This window comes from Micromys minutus, assembly GCF_963924665.1.
Source record: "Micromys minutus genome assembly, chromosome: 1".
In the NCBI taxonomy this organism is placed as follows: Eukaryota; Metazoa; Chordata; class Mammalia; order Rodentia; family Muridae; genus Micromys; species Micromys minutus.
This window is the reverse complement of record NC_137969.1, coordinates 70,923,856-70,946,277: the sequence shown is the minus strand read 5'-3', so window position 1 is coordinate 70,946,277 and position 22,422 is coordinate 70,923,856. Positions and strand designations below refer to the sequence as shown.

At 39.2% G+C, this 22,422-nt stretch overlaps 1 protein-coding gene across 2 annotated transcripts in view; it reads right to left on the bottom strand.

Annotated features, from left to right (window-relative positions):
- Positions 1–22,422, bottom strand: part of ATF6 (activating transcription factor 6) — a 161,579-nt gene that overhangs the window by 118,069 nt on the left and 21,088 nt on the right. For both annotated transcript variants that reach the window (XM_080934086.1, XM_080934087.1), the window contains exons 5-7: positions 19,546–19,672; positions 18,628–18,831; positions 9,443–9,663 (exon numbers count right to left, since the gene is read on the bottom strand). In XM_080934086.1, coding sequence (XP_080790212.1) covers positions 9,443–9,663; positions 18,628–18,831; positions 19,546–19,672 — 552 coding nt within the window. The remainder of the gene's footprint in view (positions 1–9,442; positions 9,664–18,627; positions 18,832–19,545; positions 19,673–22,422) is intronic.

Here is a 22,422-nt window from a genome sequence, read left to right as displayed (position 1 = left end):
CTTAGAGCCACTGCACTGTAAAGTGTAGTGTTTTCCTTATAAAACAAACATTTGTTTGCACAGAAGAGAGACTTATGGAGAAGGAAAACTTTCACAAATGGCTAAGTTCTTTTTGAGGCTTCAGTCAGTTTAAAAGGCAAAGCTTCAAAATTGCCCGTGTTTTTTTTTTTTAATTTTAAAAGCTTTACCAACTGATAAACACTTTATTAAAAATTCCCCTTTACAAACAAATGATGTTTCGAGCCTTGAGTCTGAGATGCTGCTGGAAATGAGCTACAAACACTAAAAACTAAGGCAGTATAGTAAAGCAAGCGCAGTTCTTCTGTTTGCACAGACATTCCAACATCTCGGGGAAGCTCAGTTCAGAACAGCATGTAGTCAGAGAGCACCATGTGGAGTGGCTTCTCCTCCTACCTTTATGGGTTTCAGGGATCATTTTCAGGGTCACCAGGCTTGTGCAAGTGCTTTACCCACTGAGTAAACTCACTGGCCCAGGCTGCTCTGGATTTTTTTGTTTTTTGTTTTTGGAATTAGATAGCATTGTTCTATAACTTGGTAAATATGTGTAAAAACACTACATTGTATACCTCAAAACAAACAAAACAAAAACCAAGAGTTTAGCTCAAAGGTAGAGTACTTTCCTAGCATATATAGAGCTTTGGGTTCAATCTCTAACATAGTAGGAAAAAATTATGGTATATGAATTATCCCAGTGGAACTACAAAGAATTATCCAAGGAAATTCTGGCACTTACTCAGGAGATGGAGACAGAAATTCAGAGCCAACCCTGGCTATATACTAAGTTCTCAGACAGCCTGGGCTACATAAGACCTTGCCTCAAAATAAGGAGAGAGAGAGAGAGAGAGAGAGAGAGAGACAGAGACAGAGACAGACAGAGATCAGCTGGGAACATGTGGAAACAGAGAGAGACCCAGGGTGGTGGGCAATCCTTTCATAGGCAGCCCACCCTGAAGCACCCAGGAGCGACAGGTGATGACATAAGTAGTTGCTAGGTCTTAGGAGAAGCCTAACGCCATTCTAGTAGGTTGTCTCTAATTCCTGTTACCTCACCTCTTCTTCTCATGATCTCTCTCTCTCTCTCTCTCTCTCTCTCTCTCTCTCTCTCTCTCTCTCTCTCTCTCCCTCTCCCTCTCCCTCTCCCTCTCCCTCTCTCTCTCCCTTTCTCCCCTCTCTCCTCTCACTTCCTCTCTCCCTCTCCCCCTTCCTGTCTTTCTCTGCCCCCTCCCCTGCCCTTCCCTGCCCCATGGTACTGCTGTCTGTCCACAAGTATACTCAGCTGCCTCTACCCCTTCTCCAGGCCCTCTCTCCCTCCCTTTCCCCCAAATAAGCCCCTTATACCAGGTCTGCTTCGTGGTACGATTTCTCAGGGACACCTTGTCATGGACCTATTAGGTACCCCTCGCCATATTATATTTCATACCAGTGAAGTCTATTAAAAGTGAGACAGCACCTATCTTCTGACCCTACAATTCCAGTTTTAGGAATTCCTCAGGTACACTTGTATAGGAGCAAAATGAAGTATGTATCAAGGTATTCAAAATAAGAATGTTCACAAACAAAAAGACTACAAAATGTGAATTATGGAATCTCTATGAACCAGAATCCCATTTAGCTTTTCTTCTTCTTTTTTTAAGTTTATTTCATTTGTATGAGTGCACTGACATTCTCTTTATACACAGCAGAAGAGGGCATCTGACCCCCTGACAGATGGCTGTGAGCCACCATGCAGTTGCTGGGAATTGAACTCAGGAACTCTGGGAGAACAGTGAGTGTTCTTAACTGCTGAACCATCTCTTCAACCTCCCATTTAAACTCCTCCTCCTTCATCTTCCTCCTCCACTTTGTCTTCTTCTAAGATGTACTTATTTTTATTTCATGTATGTGGCAATTTTCTTTATGATTATCTGTCTATCATGTGCATGCAGTGCCCATGGAGGCTAGAAAAGGGCATTCTCCTCCTTGGAACTCAAGTTACAGGCAGCTAGCTATGAGCCACCACGCTGGTAATGAGAGTTGAACCAAGTCTTCTGGAAGAGCATCCAGAGCTCTTAATCACCGAGCCATCTCCGTCCCTAGCTTTCAGCTTTAAGTCCTGATGTGGAACAATCTCCAATGTGTATTAAAAAAAGCAAGTTGCAAGACAGTGTGTGTGTAAGCTACTATTTCTTTAGAAGAGGTCATTTAGGAAAGGCTCTAAGTGTGTACATAAAAAAGAACCATCTCAGGACAAACAGACAGACAGAAAACTAGTGAAGGTGACTGCTTTTGAGCAGGGGAACTTATCCGCAAAGCACTTCTCCCTAGAGTGAGCCCCAAGGTAAGACTGTAGGACAGACTACCAGAGAGAAGAGGGAAATGCATTTAACTATTTATTAAGTTAACATGCTTTCAAACAGTTACTTACTAGCTCTATCAAAATAGCAAACTGAAAGACATAAAGAACACTTGAAGTTAGCCAGGCGTGGTGCACACCTTTAATCCCAGCATTAGGGAAACAGAAGCAGGCAGATATGTGAGTTCAAGAACAAATTGGTCTACATAGCAAGTTCTTGGCCTGCAAGAGACACACAGCGAGATCCTGCCTCAAAAGACCACTGATGTTGACAAAGCACGAGTCCATCACAGTTCAGAACAAGATGAAGGGAGGGGAACTGTCGGCTTCCTTTCATAGAGCCATTGCAACCATACATTTTAATTTATAAGATCTTTATTCAAGATAAACTTTTAGATGTCCCCAAACTCCATCTAAGACAAAGTGCAAATGCTTTAACGAAGCATATTTTTCTTTTAGTTGCAGTCATTGGCAGTAGCACAGCCAAAACCTAGTCAGCACAAAAGTGACTTTTTCCTCCTGAATCTGGACAGGTTTTAAGAGCAACAAATCTTTCCTACTGAAATTGTTCTGACAGATTCCTTGACTCTGCAGCCCAGAGAAATATCTTGATGCTCTTAACAAAACCATTCAATTACTAAAACCTGTCTACTCATTCTCTCCCTCATTTGATGTTAGACAGTCACAAGATAAAAGGAGAGCCAATCCTCATTTAGTCCTAAAAGAGGACCCTGGGTGCCTCAAGTTCTGTTTTCTGTAAAAGAACACAAGTGGGGTGCCTGTTACTTTACATTGCAACTAGAGTGTAGAATCACATCCTTCTAGAGACATCCTGCGAGGGGGTCTCCCATGAGTTTTTATTCCTTACTGGACAAGCTGAGAATGCAAAGTTATAACCAAAGTCATTTCTTGACGTTATGCTCCCAACACGCATTTGAAAGAACAGGTGCAGAGTCCCTCTGGTAAAGGAGAAGGGCTGCTTCCAGTTTACTGTAAGAATGGAAGATTTCCCAAGTTCCTGGAGGAAAGGAATGGTATATTCAAGAGCATCCATATGGGATCACATCCACAGCATTCAGTCTAACACTGACATCCCTAAATTTTTAATACCACTCCTAGAAAAAGGAAATCATAATCCAGCTGAAGAGAAGGCTCAGAGTTAAGAGCAATAGCTGCTCTTCCAGGGGTCCTGAGTTCAATTCCCAGCAACCACATGGTGGCTGACAACCATCTGTAATGAGATCTGTTGCCCTCTTCAGGTGAAGACAGCTACAGTGTACTCATGTACATAAAATAAATAGTTCTTTTTAAAAGTTAAAAAAAAAAAAGAAATGCAAAATCCAATTTGGAATTGGAGAATGCCCTTTTGAGTACTTCTAATGCCTGCCAGGTATGTGGGAAGGAATCATCCCCTACCTTAGTACCCTTCTTTCCATGAGGGCTCTCCAGGAGTTCCAAAAGATAGTCCTCTTGGAAGGGTGTGAGTGTGTCTATGCATGTGTGCATGCACGTTCATGCTCATGTGTCAAAATCTCCAATCAGAAAAGACTGTAAAGTGTCAACGTGGTAAAGGTTTAATAGATGCTCCATAGAGTGAATGGGTAGCAGAGAGAAATGGCTGCGGCCTCCTGACAACATGGTGTCAGCCACTCTCACCTCTTAGGTTCTTTCTAGTTCTAAACTAATTCACAATCTTTTCCTTTCCATTGCTCCAGCCTATGAAATTCAGTAAAATTCAGCTTTGTTCATCTACTATAAAATATATAGAATATAATTTCACCACATTTTTCATAGTCCTTTATCCTAATCCTACACCTAGGTGGTTAGGGCTCATGAACTGTTCAGAAGAAGATGAGATGGAAACAGTGAAAGACTTAAACAGAATGCTCACGCTCCTAACTTCACACCTGGCAACATTCAACAGCCCTTCGATGTGCATGCTCTCTACCAAGCCAACTTCACAACTTCGTAATTTCATTTATTAACAGACTACATACTACATAGACACTGTCTACATTAAAATAAATGTCTATTTTTTTCCACCAGGACCAGAGCTAAAACCAAATTGTACTTCTTGAAAATGTAGCTAAGGTTTCCAAGAGTTAAACATAACAGATTTACCAGCAGAGACAGGAAGACTGACATTATAATCTGACCCAGGCAAACTGTTTCATAACAGACAGTATGGCACTTAATACAGTCTGCAGAATATGGTATGTTAGAAACGCTAGCAGTAGCAGGCCCCTAGAACGAAGCTTGCCAAACAAAAGAATTCCAAACGGGTAGGGCGTGTGTAGCTGTGTCAGCATTACAAAGCCATGAGAAATTGACATAATATTTTTCTGAATTACAACTTTTCCACAATATGGTTTAAGAGCACAAAAATGACATGATATGAAAAATTGAGGGGTACATTTTGAATCAAGACTTTATCTACACTAACTCGCATTTAAAAAGACATACACATAAATACACACACACACAAATATATATATATATAGATATAGATATAGATTATATAGCTATATAGATATAGTGATATGTAGATGTAGATGCATGTTACTAACATAGAGGCTATCCAGGTGAATCAGTCCTCTCTATAGCTCCGTTTAGAACAGGTTTTACTTTGGGTTTCTTGAGGTTAGCCAACTGATAGGACAGACTAATGCTTTTCTACCTCAAATAAATATGAAAAACTCACACTAAAAAGTCTTGGCTCAAATCCTGTAGGGTGGTTTGAATAACAACGTCCCCTTATAGGCTCCTATATTTGAATGCTTAGTCACCAGGGGGAATTTGAGAAAGATTAAGAGGTGCGGCCTTATTAGCGAGTCACTGCTGGTGGGCTCTGGGATCTCAAAAGCCCATTCTAGACCCATTTCTCTCTTAGAATGTAGCTCTCAGCTTCTTCTTCAGCACAGCACCTACATGACACCATGTTCCTTGCCATGATGACAATGGACTAAACCTCTGAAACTGTAAGCAAGGCCCCACTAAAATGCTTTCTCTTATAAGAGTTGCCTTGGTCATGGTGTCTCTTCACAGCAATAGAACAGTCACTAAGATTCCCTGCTATGCTATAAATTCAAACAGCTCAGAAACTTCAATGCTGCTTAACTAGAAAATCATCTTAATAGTCTTTTGGTTTCTTAGATTAAACAAACATCAATATCTCCTTTATAATCCTATCAGTTCTAATTTCTGACTCAGAGCCAATACTGCTAACAATAAAAGATAACACTCATCAGTACAAATACATTCTCATCTTAAACATCTTAACTAAAGTGTTAACTAAGACTTTGTCAGCAAGTTACTCAAAGCTTTTCAGAGCACTCTAAAGACTGCAAAAGCAGTACATACGTTCCTTCACATCAAACAACCAATGAAAGATGTCTGGCTAACAGACCAACATGTAATTAACTGAATTTGTTTGGAGCTTACAAATGGGTCAGTGAATCCATGATAATTGTCAACATTCAGCTGCTTATTAATCACAGTTTAAAAAGAAAAATGGCCTCCAGTTTCTAAACACAATGTCTGTATATAAAAGCTTATGATTAGAAGAGACCTTTCTATCGCTTACCTGCACCTGTTCCAGATAACCCACTGGAATAACTCAAGAGAATTCTGTTGTCCACATGACACCCTACCTTTCCCAAAAGATAGCTCCCACATCTATCTTCAGTCTTCTATTTTAGTATACTGAATCACGACAATCCTCAAACAGTCTTCATGGGAGTGGGGCTTATAGAGTGGGTACTAAAGATTGAACCTAGGGCATGTACATGTGAAGCGAGCTCTGTGCTTCAGACCACATCTCCAGCACTCAGAAACCTTTTCCACTTCTCCTCCTCTGGAATTCTAAACACTTGGAATGTTATACTTGTTAATATATATATATATATATATATATGTGTGTGTGTGTGTGTGTGTGTGTATGTATATATATATATGTATATATATATATATATATATATATATATATATATATATATATGACAAACTATGTTAATATTTAACAATTACACTATACTATTGCTTTACCTAAAGTTCTAAGGTAATGGCAAATGTTTTCTAGTATTAGTTTCATTTGGAAATATTACACAAGAAAATGCCAAGCTCCTAATTTCAAAAATATCCAGAAGATATTTGAAGGGATCTTTGAACTGTTGGAGAAGCAAAGCCCACGGCTAGAAGCTGGGAACAGAGAACTCCTGCTTGGGTCTTAAGTTAAATCCTGTGTACCTTTCCTCTTCCTCTTCAACACCTTTCCTTTCTTAGACCTTAAACCCAAGCCCTGTGTACACAGCAGCCACCCAATCCTCTTCGTTACCCACTTCAGGGACTCCAGAAAGCCAGTCAGGAAGTTAAAACCATATTTTTATCCTGACAAATCCTTGTCCCGAGAGCCCCACAGGCTCACGCTCTTTCAGCTCTGGCCGAAATGGTTCCTCTGAATCTCCTACGGGGCCTCCCCAGAAGGAAGGGAACTGAAAAGCTCTGGTATAGAACCAGCTTCTGTCCCTGCCATGTGGCAAGACTGGCCTGGTATAAACTTGACCACATCCCCCAAGATCGGAGGCTCTAGGCAGTTTGGGGAATATTCAGACGTGCACTGGGGGGTCACATCTCCTTGTTCTTGTTAATCTCTGTGATAATAAAATATATCCATGTCTAAGAAACAAAAAGGAAGTCTTCACCATTTTAAAACTTTCTGATTCTGTGAAAAGCATTCTCTTTCAGTCTTTCAAGACAGGGTTTCTCTGTGCAGCTCTGGCTGTCCTGGAACTCATTCTGTAGACCAGGCTGGCCTCAAACTCAGAGATCCAGTTACCTCTGCATCCTAAGTGCTGGTTTTAAAAAGGCCTGCATCACTATCACCTAGCTCCAAACTTCTGCTATTGTCATTCTTTGCCTACATACTACACTCTAGAAGATTCCCTACCTACTAGGAGAGAGTCAGCTTCCATAGCTATCTACGCCTTTCCAAAAATGCTTCCTCCACCCTGTGCTCACCAGATGCCTTTCTCTTTTAACTCCCAGTCAGACATTTGTTACTTTTTTAAAATATGGGCACTGTATGAATTTGCATGTCATCCTTGCGCAGGGGCCATGCTAATCTTCTCTGTGTCGTTCCAAAGTTAGCATATGTGCTGACAAAACATGCACTATTTGTTACTCTTAAAGACGGATTTTGACTGGACTCAGACAAAGTAGAATTTCTCAGCAAGAACTGCATCTGTGTTCCTGGTGCTCTTCTTGGACATCCTGCATTCTTTTGGCCAAAACATTCCACCTTCTGTACCTCTGCCCTGTTCTCCTAGTGTGTTGCCTTTTCAGAGCAGAGCATCAGAGTCTGTGCTGCAGGACAGGTGGAGTAACAAGATGCTGAATCCTGAGTGCTCCACTCCTAGGCCTCTTACCTTTCTGAGAGTTTACTGGTAGACATCACCTACTTTAAAGACATGTTAAGTCTGCGATCCTGCTAACTCTCCTATGCCCCAACCACCATGGCAGAGTAGGAACAGCCTTCTCTCCTTCTGTCACAGTGATCAAGGTGAGAACACTCACACTGATATCCACAGTGCATCTGCGAACAGACTTGCACTTCTCTACTTCTTCTTGGTCTATAACAAGAATGCTCCTTACTCAGCCATACACTCTGACTGAATCAAAACATCTTGCTTCATGGTAAAACCTTCATACCACTAATTTGGACCACATAGCCCGTTCCACTCTTTACCCAGAGTATCAGCAGCTACTTCTGTGGCCAACATCCTTCTCATAGAAAGCACAAACTTGTTTTTGTCATCCACTTCAATGAGTTTCTGACAGCCAGAAGCTAGGAAGGAAACATTCAACTTCACCTTGACATAGCCAACCACCAAGGAGATGCCACAAAAAAGAGCTATTCTCTCACTCTCCATACAAAATGAATTTTCCTCCTCCATATGTTGATATGCACTGTTCTCATTATCAGTACAAACCAGGGGAATCTTGTTCTAAACCAAGGATAATATACTCACTAGATATTCTTTGCTATAAGATTTCACAATATTGTCAGCTGAGATTGCAGTGATATTTATGGAGGGGAAAAGTACATTCACAAGTTCATGGTCAGTCACTGCCACGATGCTTAAATAAATGCTAGTAGACAGATTATAAAGCAGGCATGGTGGCATGCATCTTTAATCTCAACACCCAGGATGGGGGCAGAGGCTCATGGATCTCTGTGAGCTCGAGGCCAGCCTAGTCTACATAGTGAGTTCCAGGACAGCCAGGGCTAAACAGTAAGACCCTTTCAAAAAAACAAGACAAGACACAAACATAGGAACTTGGTACTCAATTCCTCTGAATTCACAGAAGAGATTTTTTTTTTTTAGTGACATTAAAAGAAAATAAGAGTTGAGTGGCAAGTGCTTTAGCTGGCTTTAAGGAGTGACAGACCTTAGCAAAGTGTTGTTTATAATAAGAAATGTTTAAAGTTTACAAAGACAGTAAAGGTCCAAATAACCACAAAGCGAATTCCTAGGAGTCAAAAAGTGCTGACAGTGCTTCAGAATATTGAACAGGATGGTCAATGTGGCTCAGCAGGTTAAGGCACTGGGACCCACATGGTAGGAGCAAACTCACTTCACCACGTTGTTCTCTGAGTTACACACACACACACACACACACACACACACACACACACACACACACAAGCACGCACGCACGCAAATAAATAAAATGAGAATAAATAAATGTAAAAGAACAAGTCAAGTGAGAGCTAATTATAAATCCTGCCTTAAAAGAAGTCTACAGACTCTCATCTGGGAAATTGCTAAAAACAACTACAGTCAGGAATTATGAAAGAATCTATGAGATATTAGTGAATGCTTGGGACTTGAGGACCAGGGTCCTAATAACCAATAAGAATACAGAGATGCGCCTACTTCATGCTTCATTGAAACCTCCACCAAACATCAAATGAGCAATTTTGGCACACTCTTACTTCATTCAATAAAACAAACTTCAAAACAGCAAATGGCAAAAGCAAAAGGGATTTGTTTGCTTCTTTTTAAAATTAGGCATTGGAAAAGAACTTACATCTGAACCCACGCTTCTGGTGGCACTTTGTAGAACAGGTTTAGTCACAGAAAGTTTTCCGTTCACTGAGCTGTTCACCACAGGGGCTGGCACCACATTCACCACATGGTTAGGTAGCTGTGTGGCTCCTCCAGTGACAGCAAGAACTGGCTGAGCAGATGGCAGAACTCCAGGGGTCTGAAGTTGAACTACAGTAGGCTGAGAGAGCAAAACAGTCTGACCTGGGAGAGAAAAATGAAAAGGAATCAGTGACTACGAAACTCTGTAATAGAGCAGTAGAGCATCCAGAGAAACAGAGAACTTCACACCAATACATAAGACACCACAGAAACAACACATTCAGGGGGACTCTGATGTTGCAGTTTTAATGGAACCAATTAAGTTCATCCTCTTTGAGCTATCATTAACAATCTATTTTCAAGGCATATATGGTGGTACAAGTCCAAATAGCTGATAGGCTGAGGCAGGTGAATTACTCAAGCCCAGAAACCTGAGGACAGTTTGGACAACACAGCAACACCCAATTGAAAAGAGTAAAACAAACACCCAAACAAATGCAGGAGAGATGGCTCAGTGATTCAGAGTGCTTGCTGGTCTTCAATAAAGACTGAATTAGATTTCCAGTACCTACATTGAGCAGCTCATACTACATATAACTCCAACTCCAGGAGTTGGGCACCATCTTCAGGACTCCTCAAGGAAGTATGTGTGCATCAGAACACACACACACACACACACACACACACACACACACACACAATTTAAACACCTTTACAATACAGGCCATAATTATAGACACTAAGGAGGCTGAAGTAGGAAAATCATTCAGAGTCTCATCTCACAAAGTACATAAAAAGAGGAGCTGGGATGCAGCTCAACGCAGAGGGCTTGCCTAGGATGCTCAGGGCCCTGGGTTTAATCCTCAGTATGGAGGGGGTAAGGCAAAAATACTAACCAGAGACATGAACAAACAAGGCAGTTCATTTTTATCTTTTTCAATAACAAGACATAGCCAATCTGTTGTCATATCCCTATTCTTCAGTTACTAGCCTCTGAATTGTATTAGTACCTGTATGAATTTTTCTTATTTTAAATAAATCCTTTAAATTAAGATGTACAAATATATATATATATATATATATATATATATACACACACACACAAATATATAGGAAAGAATGAAGTGACTATAAATGTCAAAAATTATAAAACCATATGAGATAACTTTTAGTTGAGAGGCACAACCTTTCTGATCCCCACCTAACCAAAGATCTCCGAGTTGTTCCCTAGTCTTTGCAGCTGCCATTATCTTAAACTTGCGCTCATCCGAGAACTCACATCACTGCTGTCAGGAAAGCACAACTCACAACACAAATCTATTAAAACGGTACCTGCCTGTTTCCTTTCCTTTGTCAATTTTATAAGGTATTAACAGCCTCGCCTAATATCTGTAGTAGTTTGTTTTATCTAGCTGAATAGAGGTGCTATTAGAAACAGAAACTAAACTTCAATAAAAATGTATTTTCTTCAAGGAAAGTCAGGCATTCTGCACGGAGACAGTTTAAGGCGGCTCATAAAGCTCAGTTTCTGATTTCAAAGGGTCAGGAAAACTGAAAACCAAAATAACACTTTCAGAACACCTGTTTGTTAAGAACATCTGTCTTGGCTAAAAAAAGATCACGTTCATAAAAGAAAAGTCTTTGTTTCAGTGACTTCAAAAAGTAGACCAGAAGTACCAGTCAAATGTTACCAGTTTTTCCCAATTGATTTATTAGTACTTACAAGTAGTGAGTTTGTACAAAAATGCAAAGTCAAATTCTTAAATTTGAAATACATATAATTTACTGGAACATAATAACATTGCCAAACATGCTTAATCCTCTTGCTTTCCCCCAAACTGACCTTCTGTTATAAAATAAATTCATATAATATGGAGAAATGGGTTAAAAGCAGTTACAGAAATATATGCTTAGGCCACGTAAACAAAAGCATGTGTGTGTGTGTGCACATTTAAATAAATATATGAACAAATACTGGGTTTTTAACAGTACTGAATGAGACATTGAGTTAAGCTGGCATTAAGAAGATATACTCACTCTAAGGTAAAACTGAAGCCAAGGATCCCTAACTCTGAATACCCTTACTTCTCGGGGCACTGGAGTCTGAACCCAGGGTCTTGCACATGCTAGGCAGGCCTTCTGCACTAAACCCTGGGTGGTGCTGGTAGTGGGAGACAGGGTCTCACTGTGCAGCTCAAAGCTGGCCTGGAACTTGCTATGGCCCCCAGCCTAGCTTCAACTCACAATCTTCTAGCTTCAGCTTCTCGAGTGTTGGGATTACAGGTACAATACCATCCTCAAAAGTACTCTTCTTTTAACAGAAAAATACAAAAAACAAACAAACAAAAAATGGCTCAGCCACACAAGATAATCATGGCTGTGTGTCAGTTTCTATGGACTGAGAAAATATATAATGAGAAAAGACTATTAAGAATTTAGCTATGGTTTTAAGTAAACTTGTATTGGACAGAAAACAGTGTATGGATATAAATCTAAGCACTTGGGAGACTACAATAGGAGGATTTTTTTAAGTGCAAGGCTAGCCTTGGGTTGTATTTTAAGGCAGCACCTAAAAATCAAGACAATCAAAAAAATAATTTTGTAGTTTATTCACCAAATATCCAGCCCCAGTTTTTAAACTGTACAAACTACACAGAGAGAAGTAAAGGCGCTAACTTGATGTGCAGTGACAGCCTGCAGCATGCAGAGATCTGAGAGGATGGCTCCAAGGTGCATTCAGGCCACTGCTGTCTGTTCCACCCATTACCGATCACACACAGTCCAGGGCCATGGACTACAGAACCAATACTTGGAGGATAGAACAACATTCTCAGAAACAATGTTCCACACAATCTAGGTTCAAAATTATGATTTAAAAACAAAACAAAACTCTCCCTCTCTAAGCACTGTTCAAAACTTTGAGTCTATTCCAAGGAATAAAGGAGATAATAAAGACATAGAATTATTTTTTTTAAAAAATCAAAATATGATTTCATCTGAATATAAAGTCTGTACTACACATTTTAAAAAATCAGTGCAGTGTTAAAGCACTGGTAAATAACACTTGTGAATAACTGTATAATTCCTTTAAGTTAATTTCAAAAAAATAATCTAAAACTGGGCCTGATGGTACTGACCTATAATTCCAGTTACTAAGAAGGCTGGCAAAATAAATCACAAGTTCAAGACCAGCTAGGGTCACAAAGGGAATTCAAGGCTAGGCTAGCCTAAGCAACACATTGAGACTCTGTCTCAAAATCAAAAAATTAAAAGAAGGGTTGCAGATGTATAAAGTTTGATGATAGAGCACTTGCCAAGTATGACCAAGGCCTTAAGTTCAATTCTCATTACTGGAAAAAAGAAAGGAAGGAAGAAAGGGAGGAAGGAAGGGAGGGAGGGAAGGAGAGAGGGAGGGAAGAAAAAGAAAAAGAAAAACCATCAAAATTTTACAAACCTCTGTTTCACCATCCCTACCTCCCAGCCAAGAAAAGTGCGTCTTGGGGAGATGGAGGCTTACCAAAGTAGCCTGTACACCAACTATGGCTCCCACCCTACCAGCCTACTGTTTCCTCCTTTATTCCATGCTGTATTTCAAGCTTTTACACCCTAAAGTTCCCCACCATCTTCACTTATTTAAGTCAAGGAGCCTCTAAATATTTTAGGAATGTTCCAAGTTCAAGAGAGAATGGCAGGAACCACTGAATTCGGTTACAATGTGTTCAGGAAGAGAAGACTGTCCTAGTTACTTGCTAAGTGTTGAGCAGACCACAGATACAATATGGAGAATTGTTTGGGGCCTTCAGTAGTTAACAGATGAACATAGTGACTACTGTTCCTGGTGTGGAAACACATAAAACAGAACACATCCGTGTTGGCATGCTCAAAATCTTCTCTAGCTTTAAATGCAAATCCCCTCAATGGAAGACAGCTCGACTCAATACTAAATACTTCTATGTCTGACCATTAATTTTGATGGTCAGATGTTTCTTTTTAACATTCTTCAAAAATTTCAAACTATATATCAAACATTTATGGAATACTTATTTTCTCTGAAATAGCACATTTGTGTCAATGTGATCAAATATTTCTTTGCACCAGTCTTTCTCATCTATAAAACAAAAATATTGATACCTATCCCAAGAGACACATAACTATTAAATAAGATAATGTATTTAAGCACTTAGAAAAATGGCATACAGGCTGGAGAGATGGCTCAGTGGTTAAGAGCACTGTCTGCTCTTCCAGAGGTCCTGAGTTCAATTCCCAGCAACCACATGATGGCTCACAACCATCTATAATGAGATCTGGTACCTTCTTCTGATGTGCAGGCATACACACAGGCAGAACATTGTATACATAATAAATAAATCTTTAATAAAAAGAAGTATGGCACATAATAACAGTCTGACATATGTTCATTATTAACACTTGTCCTGTTTAATAGTAGCTTCCATGTATTATTAACTCTTTAGTTTTCATAATTGTTATGTAACTATACAAATTTAAATCTCAAATTAAACAGTAAAATTCTGAGAATAAAACTGATTACACTTCATCATTTTTTAGAAGAAATGTTCTAATTAATTACCAAGGTTTGACTTGCCAGACCACTTGGCTTCACTCTGGTGTCCCTTCTTACTAGATGTTAATCTCTAGGTATCCCCTAATTTTAGTAAGGAAAAGTCTGACAGAAACACAGAAGTCACACAAGAGACTTTCTTCTCTATTTTTCACAATTTCCCCCACCCCCACCCAACACACCCATCAATTACCAATCCTTAGTAACTTAGTTAGACTTAGTAACAGCTCTACTTCTGAACATATTTATTTTTTGCCATCAGCAATATTATCTAGGTTTGGTGGCTGTATATGGGCTGGATCTCCAGGTGGGGCCGTCTCTGGATGGCCTTTCCTTCAGTTTCTGCTTCAAGCTTTGTCTCCAAATTTCCTCTTGTGAATATTTTTGTTCCTCCAAGGACCGAAGCATCTACACTTTGGTTTTCCTTCTTCTTGAGCTTCATGTGGTCTGTGACTTGTATCTTGGGTAAGCCAAGCTTTGGGGCTAATATCAATTTATCAGTGAGTGCATACCATTTGTGTTTTTTTGTGACTGGGTTACCTCATTCAGAATGATATTTTCTAGATCCATCCATTTGCCTAAGAATTTCATGAAGTTGTTTTTAATAGCTGAATAATACTCCATTGTGTAAATGTACCACATTTTCTGTATCCATTCCTCTGTTGAAGGACATCTGGGTTCTTTCCAGCTTCTGGCTATTATAAATAAGATTTCTATAAACATAGTGGAACATGTGTCCTTGTTATATGTTGGAGCATCTTTTGGATATATGCCCAGGAGTGGTATAGCTGGGTCCTCAGGTAGTACTATGTCCAATTTTCTGAGGAACTTCCAGACTGATTTCTGGAGTGGTTGTACCAACTTGCAATCCCACCAACAATTGAGGAGTGTTCCTCTTTGTCCACATCCTCGCCAGCATCTGCTGTCACCTGAATTTTTGATCTTAACCATTCTGACTGGTGTGAGGTGGAATCTCAAGGTTGTTTTGATTTCCATTTCTCAGATGACTAAGGATGTTGAACATTTCTTTAGGTGTTTCTGAGCCATTCCGATATTCCTCAGTTGAGAACACTTTGTTTAGTTTTATCTCCCATTTTTAATAGGGTTATTTGAGTCTCTGAAATCTAACTTCTTGAGTTCTTTGTATATATTGAATATTAGCCCTCTATCAGATGTAAGATTGGTAAAGATCTTTTCCCATTCTGTTGGTTGCCGATTTTGTCCTAATGACACTGTCCTTTGTCTTACAGAAGCTTTGCAAGTTTATAAGGTCCCATTTGTCTATTCTTGATCTTAGAGCATAAGGCATTGGTGTTCTGTTCAGGAAATTCTCCCCAGTGCCCATGTGTTCTACTCACTTTCTCTTCTATTAGTTTGAGTGTATCTAGTTTTATGTGGAGGTCCTTGATCCACTTGGACTTGAGCTTTATACAAGGTGACAAGAATGAATCAATTTGCATTCTTTTACATGCTGACCACAAGTTGGACCAGCACCATTTGTTGAAAATGCTGTCTTTTTTCCACTGGATGGTTTTAGCTCCTTTGTCAAAGATCAAGTGACCAAAGGTATGGGGCTTCATTTCTGAATCTTTAATTCTATTCCATTGATCTACCTGCCTGTCTCTGTACCAATACTATATAGTTTTTATCACGATTGATCTGTAATGCAGGTTGAGGTCAGGGATGGTGATTCCCTCAGAAGTTCTTTTAGTGTCAATAATAGTTTTTCCTATCCTAGGTTTTTTGTTATTCCAAATGAATTTGTAAATTTCTTTAACTCTATGAAGAATTGAGTTGGAATTTTGATGTGGATTTTATTGAATCTGTAGATTGCTTTTGGCAAGATGACCATTTTTACTATTGTGCCAATCCATGAGCATGGAAGATCTTTCCATCTTCTGAGATCTTCTTCAATTTCTTTCTTCAAAGACATGAAGTTCTTGTCATACAGATCTTTCACTTGCTTGGTTAGATTCACACCAAAGTATTTTTATATTCTTTGTGACTATTGTGAAGGGTGTTGATTCTCTAATTTCTTTCTCAGCCTGCTTATCCTTTGAGTAGAGGAAGGCTACTGATATTTTTGAGTTAATTTTATATTCAGTCACTTTGCTGAAGTTGTTTATCAGCTGTAGGAGTTCTCTGGTGGAATTTTTAGAGTCACTTAAGTATACTATCATAATATCTACAAATAGTGATATGTAAAGTTAGAAAATGTAACTGGAACCTAATCAAAGCACTTGAACCCAATGCTAGAGAATCTGAACTTAAACCTGTAGAAATTACATCTGTTCCATTTTTCCTTTGTATCCATGTGGTACATTCATGTATATGTTTTCCCATGTATGCACATGTATGTGGAGGCCAGAGGTTGCTTGTTGGGTACTTCTTCAGAGGCTCTCCACCTTATTTTTTGAGACAGGTCTCTCACTGAAATTGGAGCGTATCAACTAGCTTAGACAGGCTGGTCAGGGATCTGCCTACTTCCAGAGAGGCACTAGAGCACTCAGCTTTCTATGTGGGTGCTGGGAATCTGAACTGAGGTCCTTACAGTTATGTGGCAAGCACATTACAGACTAAGCATCTCTCCAACACTTTTTTCCTTTCATTCCACTTTCAAATTAAATATATATATATGAAAGACACATATTTAATATCCATATTATAATAGTAATACCAAAAATTATATTATAAAAAACAATTTTATTGGCACAAGCTCATCAAAAATATAGTTTTCAAATCATTTGAAATTATTGAAATTCAAAATGTATGAATTTAATCTCTGGAACTGATAGGCTGCTCAGAATTAGATCAATCTGTGTCTTGCTATAGATCTCGGCTGGCAGTGGTGGCACACACCTTTTAGCCCAGCACTTGGGAGGCAGATGCATGCAGATCTCCAGGCCAGCCTGGTCTACAGAGTGAGTTCCAGGGTAGCCAGAGCTACACAGAGAAACCCTGTTTGAAAAACAGAAAACAAAAAAGCAAAACCAAAGATCTCCTGTCACTCAAACATAGCCAGGAGGTTGATGCCAACCCTTGAGTATAGTCCCTTGTTTCTACACTGCCATGTTGACATCATGTGTTTAGTAGCTGTGGAACTATACTGAGGTTCCTCCTGAACTTAAGTCCTTAGCCTGTGGAAAGACACAAATCATTATGAGGTCTTGGAAATACTTTATCTTAGGTAGTCCTAAAACTCCATTTATGAATATACACTAAATCTTGTGCCTTATTTCAAATCACAAGAACACTTATGCCACAGGCTTGCTTTCTTTTTCCTATTTAGAAAAACAAATAGGAATGCTGCTCCTGAATGAAGGCAGGATTTCAAACTGTCTATTTGTTTTGTTCTTTTATTTGGAATATATTTTTACCCATACATCCACTCTTTGTTTAGTTCTTTTTATCAGTGATCTATTGCCCATGGTTAAGATCAAATTTATGAAGCCTTCTCTATTGCAACCACGCTCCAGAGAAACAAGCTAATGGATCTTAAATGCAAATACGACCATAAACGCAAATGGAACATTGATGTTTATTTACACATGCCCTATTAACTCCTAGTGCTAATTAGTGCCAATAAATTCAACCCTGAGAGGTAAATACTGCATAAATTTTCTCATAGTCATGTATATACAGATCAATGTAAGTACAGAGATGACTAGGCTGCCTAGGAGATGTCATATATCTCAAGATTATCAAATCCTCAAGCCTGAATTTCTGTCACTAGTTTATGAACCCTTAACATCCATTTGATTTTCTTTTAGAATCATAAGTACATGAGGCCATCTGGTGGATAAAATATAGAAAAGCACCAATGCTGAACTAGTTGGCAAGTCATTGCTTCTAAAACTTAGCTCAGTGTGCTGCTTAACAAACTATGCAGTCTCCTCAGAAATTTAAGAGCCAGATTTATTGCTCAACACATCCCTGATTTGAAATGGTCCTTATTATTTTAAATCCTAATCACCCCTAAAACCAAAACAAAATGGCCACAGCCAGAATAATCTCAGAATAAAATAGCAATAAAACAGCTTCCAAAGTTCCTTCCTCATTCTACATGGTTTCCTATCAAAAGCCTCAGCCAGTTGTGGCTCACACCTTTAATGCCAGCACTCAGGAGGCAGAAGCAAGCAGCTCTCTGTTGGTTTGAAGCCAGCCTGGTCTACTTACAGAGTTCCAGGCCAGTTAAGGATACATGAGACTCTGCCTCAACAAAGGAAGAAAAAAAGACATCAGAAAGAGGAGGAAGAGGGGAGGAGGAGGAAGAAGAGGAGGAAGAGAAGAAGAGCAGCAGCAGCAGCACCTTGAATACAATAAATACAATAAAAGCTGTAAGAAAAAAGAAGCAGCAGTTATGGTCTGTAGTGTACTGTCTCTCCAAGGACAGGAACCATATTAGTTGTCTCTGCAAAATTTTTAGAATCAAGAACATTTCCTGGTGTGATAGCACATGCACAAAAAAAAAATAACACAAATTAAAGTGTGTACTATAAACCTTACTTCTTTCCAATAAACACAGAGCATCGTGGTCTCATGGGTACCTTTGTTGGGTGCAGGCTGTATACTGATAATCGACTGCTGCTTTGCCAGTGGCATAAGGGCTGGTAGTGTCTGAATGATGATGGTTTTTGCTGGAACACTGGTGTTTGTTTGAGTCTTGGGTGCTGCTGGAAGTAATAAAGGCTTGGGCTGAACTGAAGGTTTTGAATTCATCTGAATTTTTTTCTTTGGAGTCAGTCCATGTTCTGGAGTAAAAAAACAAAACCTCAAATCAATCTGAAGAAAGTTAGAAAGGACACCATGTTACATACGCTCCTTTCTGTGTTGTCCTGACTTCTGAGTAAAAGTCCCCAGTAAGCATCAGCACAGCTACTCTGTTACAGAACAGACGGAAAGAACTGAATCTGAGAAGGTCCTTTGTGCAGCTCTGGAGAGAAGGAACATGAACTGGTGAAGGATGAAGCTAAAATTACTGAATGAAGCCTACGCTTAATGAGGTGAGAGGCAACACCTCTCACACTCGGTATTGTTAACAGGACCTTTACAACCTCTCCTGAAGTCAGAATCCAAGTCTATTTTAACTATTTTTCACCTATGATGACAAAGACTATCAAAAAAAAAAAAAAAAAAAAAAATTCCCCTTGTCCTCTTCACAGATACCGTTCAGAAAAAAAAAAAAAAAAAAAAAAAAAAGATGTAATTTAGGAGCTTTACGTGTATTGGTTGTTACACAAGTGGTATAGTTTACAACTGTCTGCAATTCCAGTTCCAGGGGATTTGAAGCCCTCTTTTGGCCTCTGGGGGCAGGAGGCATGCACTTGGTTCACAGACATATATACCGATAAAACACCCATACACATAATAAAATAAAATGATAGACTAATTTAAAAACACAGCCAGTGTAATAAATATAAGTTGTCTAAAACAGAAATAACAGAAGTTGGGAGAGCAACAGATACCTGTTTTGTTTCCAGAACCAGTGATGGGCTTCTCTTCCTTCAGTGGCTCTACAGAGGGGGGGCTATTATAGCTGTCGCCATATAAGGAAAGGGGAGACTGAGAACTAGACAACAAATCCAACTCCTCCTGTCGTAAAACACAAACAATTCATGAGGAAGGGTATAATCTTTGAGCAACAAATTACTTAGAAAGAGAGCAAGCTCTTACATAAACAGAAAAGTGCTGCGGGACAGCTTAATGTGAAGATAAGACAGTGACCACTGGTAAGTCAACCCTCACCAACCCCGGAGGACAGCTTCTGCATGCGCATGCGCGTAGTAAGCATAGACGGTTCATCTGTCCCCCACTTGTTCACACACTCTGATCTTATGTGCTCAGTAGTCAGACAGTGACTTATCAACGTAAGGCCAGAGCTATGGTTAATATCCCTTCCCATTTCTTTTATTTATCCTTAAAAGAATCTCAAAAGTAAATTCTATTAATTCTTTTTTATCAACACTGCCTTTTTCCACAAAGGAAAGATTAATCTTAAAATAAACAGTTATTTTATTTAATGGATGAACAGATAATATAAGGACGTATCAGGATGACACTGACAGTTATCTCTTAATTTTCAGTAAATCTGTCATATTTGTTAGGGTAACATAGGAAAAATTAAGATTCCCTTCTAATAACACATAATAAAGCAGGCTTGAAAGGTATAGATACATAAATGCTACAGATAAACTATATGGTTAATATAAGAAGACTCAGGAAAATATTTTTATGGCCTACAAGCACAAAAGAACTTCTTAAACTTCAAAACTGGGCCTGAGCTAGCTAAGCAGATAAGAACAATTGTTCTTGAAGAGGATCCAGCCTTGGCTCTCGGGCCCCAGTGGCTCACAACCATCTATAACTCTGGTTCTGGGCTCTGACTCTCTTCTGACCTACGGAGGCACCGGGCACACACATGGTGCACATATATACATATTGGCAAACACTGACTCAAATATAGTAAAATTTTAAATTCTAAAAGAAAACCTAAAAATACAACAACAAATAAAACACTTCAAAATTAAGCTAAGAAGGAAAACAGGTATATATGGGAGGGGGTGTATGAGTACTTGAAAATTAAGACGTTTTACTTAATCAAGACTAAAAAGTTGATAGGGAATAGTAATGAAGTAAGCAATGTTGTTACCCAGCAAGAGTTAGAAACTTGAGAGCCAGGGTAAAGTACTATCCTCTCAAACTTCTAACCTGAGGCTGGGAAGCACAGACGGGAGTCCTGGGGCTGGGGCAGCCACCCTTCTAGTTAGTCTAGGTTAGTGAGAGCGGTCTCACAGTGGTGAGGCACTGAGGAACCAACACACATGCAGAAGCCACATAACACTGCTTGATGTCTTAACCATTCAACTGATTCTTGCAAACAACGCTAAAACAGACAGGAAATCATAGACAACTGTCAAAAGACAAGCACAAGTAAATTATAGAAGATCACAAGTTATATAATGAAATTAGAGACAGTGTGTAGACAACCAGTAATCACAGAAATAAAAGGTAAACAACAACAACAAAAAGATTTGCCATCTGACAAACAAAACCATATAAAACAGAAACACTGGGTACCATAACCCTTAGCAGAAGAGTCCCAAGGCTCTTCACACACTGCTGACAGCCTGTGGAGTGCCTACAGCAACTCTGGGAAAGCTAAGGAAGCACTGACAAGCTGAGTATCTGCGGCCTGTCACCCACTTTTCCTACTTCTAGACACACATCCCAAAGGGATCCTAACACAGGTCCACAAACAATTTTTTTTTTTTACAAAAATATATTCTTCATAATATGGGTAAAATACAGTGAATGTTTTTTTTTAATGTGCAGTTAGATGTAACATATTTGATATACACAGAACAACATGAATTAGTCTTTTAAAGTAAACAGAAGCCAGACGTAGAATACACCTATAACCTCACTGTTCAAAGCAGAGGCTCATGAGTTCAGGGTTACTCTGAATTGCAAAGTAACACTCTGTCTCAAAACTCAAAATATAAATCAATAATAATAAAAAATATTTAAAAATAGCAATACCACCTGAATGGATTTAAAATGCATATCAGTGAGGGAACAAATAAACTTTTAATAAATGATATTGGAATAAGCCTTTAATAATAATTTAGAGAAACATAAAATTGAGCCTGTGTCTCAAATCACACACTGAGGCAATTTCAAATGGATCTGAGATCTGTCTTTACCTTATGAAACATTTGTATTAACACTCATGTAGAAAATATTCCTTCCTGAATTAACTTAACCATCAGGCACTAGATGGGGCTGCAAGACCACCATCCAAGCCTGGAGTACTTCAGGGCACCAGGAGGGTTGGGAACACATTCACAAGGGGAACCATAGATCTAAGAAGTCAAGTCAAGGGTTAGGCAATGGCCCAGGAGAGAGCCTTGATGCAAGAAGGCTGAGCCCAACAGAAACCCAGGAAAAGACTACAGGAGCCATAGAGAGAGACTTCTAGTGGCTAAGTCCAAGACAACACAAGAATCAGAATAAATAAGCATAGCAATGGGCTATAATCTACACCAAATGGGAAACAATGAGGTAACATTAATATTAACAAGTATCTGAGTGATAGAAAGCTTGAAAAAAAAATAGCACATTTGGCAGGAGAGACGATCAACAAACAAATCAAGGCACCAAATTCAATCCCCAGAACCCAGGGGGTAGAAAGACTGACCTCCACACACTCATTGTGACCCATCCATGACCAACCATACATCACACATGCAAAATAAAAAAGTAAATGTTAATCTTTTTAAGAACAGTACTTTTAAATGGTTTAAAAGTACCTTGTTCATAAAATACTTGCAACTAAGAAAGGG